Source organism: Homarus americanus, unplaced genomic scaffold, assembly GCF_018991925.1.
Source record: "Homarus americanus isolate GMGI-L3 unplaced genomic scaffold, GMGI_Hamer_2.0 scaffold50864, whole genome shotgun sequence".
NCBI lineage: Eukaryota > Metazoa > Arthropoda > Malacostraca > Decapoda > Nephropidae > Homarus > Homarus americanus.
In genome coordinates, this window is record NW_024731975.1 from 10,796 (window position 1) to 22,889 (window position 12,094).

The window sequence follows — 12,094 nt, forward strand, 5'->3', positions numbered from 1 at the left end:
TACTGCTACTGCTATCAAATATCGTTAAAATTTATTATTATTGTATCGTTGTTACTTCTGCTACTGCTACTGCCATCGTTGTCATTTAATTTATTATCATTTATCACTTTCTACTACTAATGCCATCATTATCTTTGTTATCATTATCATTATTACTTCCTTACTGCTATCATTTATCATTATTATCATTATCATTATCACTGCTACTTCTTCTATAATACTGCTATCATTATCATTGACCCAGTATCTCGTTATCAAATTATTACTATCATTATCTGTTATTATTGTTATCATTATCTACTACTACTACTACCATTTATCGTTATTATTATCATTATCATTATTACTACTACTACTATCGTTATCATTATTATCATTATCATTATCCTCTGCTACTATCATTATCATTATTATTATTATCATTATTACTACTACTACTACTACTACTATCATTACCATTATTATTATCATTATCATTATTACTACTACTACTCCTACTACTACTACTATTATCATTATTATTATCATTATCATTATTACTACTACTACTATCATTATCATTATTATTATCATTATCACTACTACTACTACTATCATTATCATTATTATTATTATCATTATTACTACTACTACTACTACTACTATCATTATCATTATTATTATCATTATCATTATTACTACTACTACTACTACTACTACTATCATTATCATTATTATTATTATTATCATTATTACTACTACTACTACCATCATTATCATTATTATTATCATTATTACTACTACTACTACTACTATCATTATCATTATTATTATCATTATCACTACTACTACTACTATCATTATCATTATTATTATTATATCATTATTACTACTACTACTACTACTACTACCATCATTATCATTATTATTATCATTATCATTATTACTACTACTACTATCATTATCATTATTATTATTATTATTATTACTACTACTACTACTACTACTATCATTATCAATATTATTATTATTATCATAATTACTACTACTACTACTACTATCATTATCATTATTATTATCATTATCATTATTTCTACTACTACCATCATTATCATTGTTATTATCATTATCATTATTACTACTACTACCATCATTATCATTATCATTATTATTATCATTATCACTACTACTACTACTACTACCATCATTATCATTATTATTATCATCATTATTACTACTACTACTACTACTACTACCATCATTATCATTATTATTATCATTATCATTATTACTACTACTACTATCATTATCATTATTATTATTATCATTATCACTACTACTACTACTACTACTACTATCATTATCATTATCATTATTATTATCATTATCACTACTACTACTACTACTATCATTATCATTTTTATTATTATTATCACAACTACTACTACTACTATCATTATCATTATCACTACTACTACTACTACTACTATCATTATCATTATTATTATTATCATTATCACTACTACTACTACTACTACTACTACTATCATTAGTATTATTATTATTATTATCACTACTACTACTACTACTATCATTATCATTATTACTACTGCTACTACTACTACTATCATTATCATTATTATTATCATTATTACTACTACTACTACTACTACTATCATTATCATTATTATTATCAATATTAATACTACTACTACTACTATTATTATCATTATTATTATTATTATCATTATCACTACTACTACTATCAATATCATTACTATTATTATTATCATTATTACTACTACTACTACTACTACTATCATTATCATTATTATTATCATTATTACTACTACTACTACTACTATCAATATCATTATCATTATTATTATCATTATTACTACTACTACTACTACTACTATCATTATCATTATTATTATCATTATTACTACTACTACTACTACTATCATTATCATTATTATTATCATTATTACTACTACTACTATCATTATCGTTATCATTATATTATTATTATTATCATTATTACTACTACTACTATCAATATCATTATTATTATTATTATCATTATTACTACTACTACTACTACTACTACCATCATTGTCATTATTATTATCATTATCACTACTACTACTAATACCATCATTATCTTTATTATTATCATTATCATTATTACTACTACTACTATCATTATCATTATTATTATCATTATCATTATCACTACTACTACTACTACTAATACTACTATCATTATCATTATTATTATCATTATCATTATTACTACTACTACTATCATTATCATTATTATTATTATTATCATTATCACTACTACTACTACTACTACCATCATTATCATTATTATTATCATTATCATTATTACTACTACTACTATCATTATCATTATTATTATCATTATCATTATCACTACTACTACTACTACTACTACTATCATTATCATTATTATTATTATCATTATTACTACTACTACTACTACTACTATCATTACCATTATTATTATCATTATCATTATTACTACTACTACTCCTACTACTACTACTATCATTATCATTATTATTATCATTATCATTATTACTACTACTACTATCATTATCATTATTATTATCATTATCACTACTACTACTACTATCATTATCATTATTATTATTATCATTATTACTACTACTACTACTACTACTATCATTATCATTATTATTATCATTATCATTATTACTACTACTACTACTACTACTACTATCATTATCATTATTATTATTATTATCATTATTACTACTACTACTACCATCATTATCATTATTATTATCATTATTACTACTACTACTACTACTATCATTATCATTATTATTATCATTATCACTACTACTACTACTATCATTATCATTATTATTATTATATCATTATTACTACTACTACTACTACTACTACCATCATTATCATTATTATTATCATTATCATTATTACTACTACTACTATCATTATCATTATTATTATTATTATTATTACTACTACTACTACTACTACTATCATTATCAATATTATTATTATTATCATAATTACTACTACTACTACTATCATTATCATTATTATTATCATTATCATTATTACTACTACTACCATCATTATCATTGTTATTATCATTATCATTATTACTACTACTACCATCATTATCATTATCATTATTATTATCATTATCACTACTACTACTACTACTACCATCATTATCATTATTATTATCATCATTATTACTACTACTACTACTACTACTACCATCATTATCATTATTATTATCATTATCATTATTACTACTACTACTATCATTATCATTATTATTATTATCATTATCACTACTACTACTACTACTACTACTATCATTATCATTATCATTATTATTATCATTATCACTACTACTACTACTACTATCATTATCATTTTTATTATTATTATCACAACTACTACTACTACTATCATTATCATTATCACTACTACTACTACTACTACTATCATTATCATTATTATTATTATCATTATCACTACTACTACTACTACTACTACTACTATCATTAGTATTATTATTATTATTATCACTACTACTACTACTACTATCATTATCATTCCCTTTCTGCTACTACTACTATCATTGTCATTATTGTTATCATTATTACTACTACTACTACTACTACTATCATTATCATTATTATTATCAATCTAATACTACTACTACTACTATTATTGTCATTATTATTATTATTATCATTATGCTACTACTACTATCAATATCATTACTATTAACTATCAACTATTACTACTACTACTACTACTACTATCATTATCATTATTATTATCATTATTACTACTACTACTACTACTATCAATATCATTATCATTATTAGTATCATTATTACTACTACTACTACTACTACTATCATTATCATTATTATTATCATTACTACTACTACTACTACTATCATTATCCCCAATTGTATTATCGTATTGCTATACTATATCATTATCGTTATCATTATATTATTATTATCGTTGTTACTGCTACTACTGTCGACCTGCATTATTATTATTATTATCATTATTACTACTACTACTTTCTACTACTACTTATTTTTTCATTGTCATTATTATTATCATTATTACTACTTATATCATTGTCATTTATTATTATCATTATTACTACTACTACTACTATCAATATCATTATCATTATTATTATCATTATTACTACTACTACTACTACTACTACTATCATTATCATAATTATTATCATTATTACTACTACTACTACTATCAATATCATTATCATTATTATTATCATTATTACTACTACTACTACTACTACTACTATCATTATCATTATTATTATCATTATTACTACTACTACTACTATCAATATCATTATCATTATTATTATCATTATTACTACAACTGCTATCATTATCATTATTATCATTATTATTATTATTATCATTATTTGTCCAGATTCAGTTTTTAAAATAATGAATATTTTGGGCAAATGGAGATTTTTATTAATATATTTATATTCTCCGCTAATTAATTTCTATTAATTCGTTTATAAAAAAATATTGCCTATTTTCTTTAAGGCGTCGTTTACTATTATAAGATAACTAGATTACTACAGGTACTACTTATCTTAATAGTATTGTACCACCACAATGTCTACAATAATACCAACACCAACTACTATTAACGGCGTCCAACCTCCCCTCTCTACACCTAATCTAACAACAGCAGCTAAGTTAGTTAAGGTGTGAGCGGCCTCATAAACTGACTATATGTGTTGTTGACTTAGCTTCCCAAGACGCTCTTCCTCTGACACACAACAGGGCAGGGTCTCTACTCGGTACGTCTCGTTAAATAGGGATAATCAACTACGTCTCGATAAATAGCGATAACCACCTATTTAAATATCTACTATCTCGTTAAATAGGGATAATCACCTATTAAAATATCTTCTGTCTGGTTAAATAGCGATAATCACGTACATCTCGTTAAATAGCGATAATCACCTATTTAAATATCTACTGTCTCGTTAAATAGGGATAATCACCTACGTCTCGTTAAATAGGGACAATCACCTATTAAACTTTGATAACAAACTGATTTTTTTTTTGACAAATATGGATAATTTTTATTTTCATTGCTAAACCTTCATGGAAATTCCTATGTGGTAAAATGTATTATTCCATTTATGGGTTAGGTTAGGCATGGAATATCTTGTGTATTTTGTGTTAACTTCTAACTGGTCAGAATTGGCAAGTAGACCATACTAACCTAACCTAACCTAACCTACTAACGATATAATCTGGTTATCTTACACTGTAATAGTAAACGACGCATTAAAGAAAATAGGCAATATTTTATTATAGAAATTAATTAGCAGAAAATATAAATAAATTAATAAATATCCCCATTTGCCGAAAATATTCATTATTTTTCAAAACTGAATCTGTAATATGCATACGTACATACATAGATACATACATATATTCATACATACATACATGCATACAGTATTTATAACATGAAGGTCTCGGTAACAGATGCGCCACATTGTAAACCTGTAACAGTGTTGGCAGTGACGTCATACTTAAGGGGCACCAAGTCATTAATGTTAACTCATTTGTATAGTGGAGTTAATACAGTGGTTCATCAACAAGGTGTTCAGGTGTACTCAGGTGTAGAGTACCTTCATCAACAGGTAAATCTCTTACCTGTCATTTATGTATATTGTCACTCTTAAATGTTTCTATAAAATATGGATGAGAAACTCGGCGGTGTAGTGATGCATTGTGGGAGTTGGGGTGAAGGGGGGGGGGAGTGTTTATATTGGCCTGCGAGGAGGAGGAGAAGCACAACACTATTACTAGTACACCTGTACACAGGTGAGTATTGTGTGTCAAGCGAAGTGTATTAGTAAACTTATACCCCGCCATAACCGAGTTGTTAGACCATCACAACACGTGACCAATATAACCTGTAGTTAACATTAACAAGTTATACCTGGTAGTGGTAGTACTGTAATATAGACCATCACAACACGTGACCAATATAACTTGTTGTTAACATTAACAAGTTATACCTGGTAGTGGTAGTACTGTAATATAGACCATCACAACACGTGACCAATATAACTTGTAGTTAACATTAACAAGTTATACCTGGTAGTGGTAGTACTGTAATATAGACCATCACAACACGTGACCAATATAACCTGTAGTTAACATTAACAAGTTATACCTGGTAGTGGTAGTACTGTAATATAGACCATCACAACACGTGACCAATATAACTTGTAGTTAACATTAACAAGTTATACCTGGTAGTGGTAGTACTGTAATATAGACCATCACAACACGTGACCAATATAACTTGTAGTTAACATTAACAAGTTATACCTGGTAGTGGTAGTACTGTAATATAGACCATCACAACACGTGACCAATATAACTTGTAGTTAACATTAACAAGTTATACCTGGTAGTGGTAGTACTGTAATATAGACCATCACAACACGTGACCAATATAACTTGTTGTTAACATTAACAAGTTATACCTGGTAGTGGTAGTACTGTAATATAGACCATCACAACACATGACCAATATAACTTGTAGTTAACATTAACAAGTTATACCTGGTAGTGGTAGTACTGTAATATAGACCATCACAACACGTGACCAATATAACTTGTAGTTAACATTAACAAGTTATACCTGGTAGTGGTAGTACTGTAATATAGACCATCACAACACGTGACCAATATAACCTGTAGTTAACATTAACAAGTTATACCTGGTAGTGGTAGTACTGTAATATAGACCATCACAACACGTGACCAATATAACTTGTTGTTAACATTAACAAGTTATACCTGGTAGTGGTAGTACTGTAATATAGACCATCACAACACGTGACCAATATAACTTGTTGTTAACATTAACAAGTTATACCTGGTAGTGGTAGTACTGTAATATAGACCATCACAACACGTGACCAATATAACTTGTTGTTAACATTAACAAGTTATACCTGGTAGTGGTAGTACTGTAATATAGACCATCACAACACGTGACCAATATAACTTGTTGTTAACATTAACAAGTTATACCTGGTAGTGGTAGTACTGTAATATAGACCATCACAACACGTGACCAATATAACTTGTAGTTAACATTAACAAGTTATACCTGGTAGTGGTAATACTGTAATATAGATCATCACAACACGTGACCAATATAACTTGTAGTTAACATTAACAAGTTATACCTGGTGGTGGTAGTACTGTAATATAGACCATCACAACACGTGACCAATATAACTTGTAGTTAACATTAACAAGTTATACCTTGGTGGTAGTACTGTAATATAGGATCATCACAAATATCGCGACCCCAATATAACTTGTTGTTTTCACATTAACAAGTTATACCCGGTAGTGGTAGTACTGTAATATATAGACCATCACAACACGACCAATATAACTTTGTAGTTAATATTAACAAGTTATACCCTGGTAGTGGTAGTACTGTAATATAGACCATCACAACACGTGACCAATATAACTTGTAGCTAATATTAACAAGTTATACCTGGTAGTGGTAGTACTGTAATGTAGACCATCACAACACGTGACCAATATAACTTGTTGTTAACATTAACAAGTTATACCTGGTAGTGGTAGTACTGTAATATAGACCATCACAACACGTGACCAATATAACTTGTAGTTATCATTAACAAGTTATACCTGGTAGTGGTAGTACTGTAACATAGACCATCACAACACGTGACCAATATAACTTGTAGTTAACATTAACAAGTTATACCTGGTAGTGGTAGTAGTGTAATATAGACCATCACAACACGTGACCAATATAACTTGTAGTTAACATTAATCAGTTATACCTGGTAGTGGTAGTAATTTCAGAGTGGTAATATAGAGTAGGACCATCACAACACGCGGATCAATATAACTTGTAGTTAACATTAACAAGTTATACCTGGTAGTGGTAGCATTGTAATATAGACCATCACAACACGTGACCAATATAACTCTTAGAAGTTAATTACTAACAAGTTATACCTGGTAGTGGTAGTGTACTTGTAATATAGACCATCACAATACGACGAATATGTAACTTGTAAAGTTAACATTAACAAGTTATACCTGGTAGTGGTAGTACTGTAATATAGACCATCATAACACGTGACCAATATAACTTGTAGTTAACATTAACAAGTTATACCTGGTAGTGGTAGTACTGTAATATAGACCATCACAACACGTGACCAATATAACTTGTAGTTAACATTAACAAGTTATACCTGGTAGTGGTAGTACTGTAATATAGACCATCACAACACGTGACCAATATAACTTGTAGTTAACATTAACAAGTTATACCTGGTAGTGGTAGTACTGTAATATAGACCATCACAACACGTGACCAATATAACTTGTAGTTAACATTAACAAGTTATACCTGGTAGTGGTAGTACTGTAATATAGACCATCACAACACGTGACAATATAACTTGTTGTTAACATTAACAAGTTTTACCTGGTAGTGGTAGTCTCTCACTTTCTAACGTTTGACAATAATGTTAAAAATATTTGTATGGGCTGTAGTCGGTAATTAACATACAGAGCGTGATACACGCCGCCAGTTACATGTATAAACATACACACAATATACCAACAACCTTCCCTCAAGTTAAGTTATACTGTTTATTGTACAGCACAATACTGTACAGTACAGCACAGTGCAGGGCAGTACTGAAAGGTACAGTACAGCACAGTGCAGGACAGTACTAAAAGGTACAGTACAGCACAGTGCAGGACAGTACTGAAAGGTACAGTACAGCACAGCGCGGTACAGTACTAAAAGGTACAGTACAGCACAGTGCAGGACAGTACTGAAAGGTACAGTACAGCACAGCGCGGTACAGTACTAAAAGGTACAGTACAGCACAGTGCAGGACAGTACTGAAAGGTACAGTACAGCACAGTGCAGTACAGTACTAAGAGGTATAGTACAGCACAGTACTGTATAGTACAGCACAGCGCAGTACAGTACTAAAAGGTACAGTATTGCATAGTACAGCATAGTGCAGTGCAGTGCAGTACTGTTTAGTACAGCACAGCGCAATACAGTACTAAAAGGTACAGTATTGCATAGTACAGCATAGTGCAGTGCAGTGCAGTACTGTTTGGTACAGCACAGTGCAGTGCAGTGCAGTACTGTTTAGTACAGCACAGCGCAGTACAGTACTATATATTACGGTACAGTACAGTATCCGCTATTACTTTTTAACTTGTTCTCAAAAGCTGAAGATAATGAGGCAAATTAAACAGTGTAACATAATTATTACTATTATTATTATTATTATTATTATTATTTATGATGGTCATTTATCATCCACGAAATTGTTTGAAATGTTTACCTTTTGTTAAGTTTTCTTATTATGAGTATTGTTGTTAACATGTTTACACTTATCAGGTGTTACGACTGGTCCTACGAGATCGGCTAAAACAGAATTAATGATGTATGTTACTTTTACTAATTCATATCAAGATGTAACTAAGGTGAAAACATAAACAATTATTATTACTGCTAACATGAACGTTAAACATTTCATATTATATTCTAAGTCGTAGGAGATAACTATTATATGTGATAATAAACACTTTATTAACCCACAAAACTTGTTCAGTTGTTACAGAGAAGTGAACAAGTTGTTTGAGGATGAAGTACATGTTGACGCTACTGGTGGTGACCGTCACTGTTATAGGAGCAATAGACAACAAAACTGCTCCGGTAGATCCAGTGATCCTTCCGTGTGGCCCCCACACCATGAAACTCGGCGATGTGGTCTTGGTGCAGTCACCAGGTTACCCCGCCCGCCTGACCAACAAGAGCAGGTAAGATCATCCCCAGTTCACCTTCACACGTACACCATAACACTACAGGTACACCATAACAATACAGGTAGTCTCAGGTCAATATGTTTGTGCTGTTGCTTCAGTTAAATACATGTTCACGTCTGCAGTCATATTAACGTAAGTTACTGTAACTTTTAAACGAGGATCCTCAAGGTGTTTAATGTTTCTCTTAAATTAAAGGTGTTCCAATATCTCTAAGACCAGGGTTGCCATACGTCCGTATTTTCCCGGACATGTCCTCCATTTAGGTCTCGAAATCTTCATCCAGAAGGAATTTTTAAAATTCTTCAAAAGTCCGGAATTTCAGCTTCCATCATTTTCTCCACGGAAAGAAACATGAAACTGTAATGACGAGAGAGAGAGAGAGAGACTGTGAGAGAGGGGAGGTGGAAACAGTAGAGATCTTGTTCAGTTCTCGTCAGCTGATAAGTCACGTGTACGCCTGTACGGTGGTGTCAACTTAGCTGCTAGCAGTTTTTGGGGTAAACTGTAGTGCCATGTACTGCTTTTCCTTGTTCTTCAGCCACGCGCATTATTATATTATTTTATATTTAGTTGCTATTACAGCCATAAATGAAATGTTGAAAGTATACCATTTTTTTCTTATGGCTTATTTTACACGGTAGCGTTTGTTTTTCTTGTCCTGCTTTTAAGGCATTTTAGCAATTTCCAACCACAATCTAGCCACTTTCCTTATATTATTTACGTGTGTCGACAACTATGACGGTGGCCGGTGGTTGGCCAGTCTTTAACCTGCAGTGACAGTGTTTGATCTTAGTCTTTGTTGTGGGTTTGTCGCTTGGTGCCACAGCTAGTGCTTACGATTTGTTGTACTTTTCCAGAGCATAAAACGGTCACGGCTGCATCAAGGTTACATAGCGCCAAAGTGTGTGCCATGCGGGGGGGGGGGGCGGCTGATGTCTTCGGGAACGTCCTCTTTTTTTAATGTTCAGATATGACAACCCTATCTAAGACACAATACCAAGATGACAAACTAAATGGCGTCTAAACTGTAACCTTCCCGAGGATACAAAGACGATTACAGTTGTTAGTTCTACCTGTGTTCCTCTAACATTATTACCACCACAGGTGTTACTTCCACCAACACCTGTATTCCTCTAAGATTATTCCGTCTTCCACAATAACGTCTACAGGTGTTCACTCCTTCCCACAGTTGTCAACAGAATATCGTCTGCCAGTCACCGAGTGCCAAGCTTGGAGTCGCCTGCGAAGTATTTAACCTGGAAGACTGTGACAATGAACGACTCATCATATCCTACGACACCACTTCCTCCACGTATGTGTTACCCGGTACAACACCACCACCACCACCACCTCTACTACTGTTACTCTTACTACCTTTACTACAAACTAAAAAAAACAACTTTTACTGCTATTGTTATTATACAATGCAAATAGTATTACAATACCGGTTCTCCTTAAAATTACACTACTACTACTACTACAACAACTACTGCTTCTGTGTGTGATATTGACAGTAACATTAGTAGTTACTGGACATAAAGACAATATGTGATCCAGTCATAACAATACTTGCATTATTTTTATCTATCATTAAACCTTTACTTTTGATGTTGGTAATATTATCAAGTAATAACACTCTTACTAACTTCTGATGCTTCAATAACTATTACTTTAATTACAACCACTAACACATTATTACTCCTGTTACCTCGAATACTTTGTCTCCTCAGTCTGAGCATAAACTGATAATAATACCTCACTATAACCTCCTGCCTGTCACTATAACCAGCCAATGTTAATTACTATATGATGGCGTTATCCTCAACAGACTCTGCGGGAATGTTAAACCTAACGGCGTCTTCCCCACCAACGCGATGAAACTCGAATTCATAACCAAAGGCGTGAATGACTCCACTGGGTACAATTGTTCCATCACGTGCCTAAGATAACAAACCAATGACCAACTACAACAAGTAGTGTGAGAAGCAGCTGCCTCTCTCTTACCTGCACCACGACTACCAGGACCACTATGAGGAATTCCTTGGGATTTGTTCATCTGAAGGAGTGACATGCTAGTGTTCCAGGCTTCACTAACCCCCGGACCCGGAAACCTGACCAAACCTTCC

General features: G+C 31.3%; 1 protein-coding gene across 1 annotated transcript; it reads left to right on the forward strand.

The window, feature by feature from the left end:
* The first annotated feature begins 9,754 nt into the window (after positions 1-9,754).
* On the forward strand, positions 9,755-12,088 carry LOC121868148. Its single transcript, XM_042368467.1, has 3 exons — positions 9,755-9,962; positions 11,158-11,280; positions 11,797-12,088. The coding sequence occupies exons 1-3, from the start codon at positions 9,787-9,789 to the stop codon at positions 11,915-11,917; spliced, it is 420 nt and encodes a 139-aa protein (XP_042224401.1). The 5' UTR covers positions 9,755-9,786; the 3' UTR covers positions 11,918-12,088.
* The last annotated feature ends 6 nt before the right edge of the window (positions 12,089-12,094 follow it).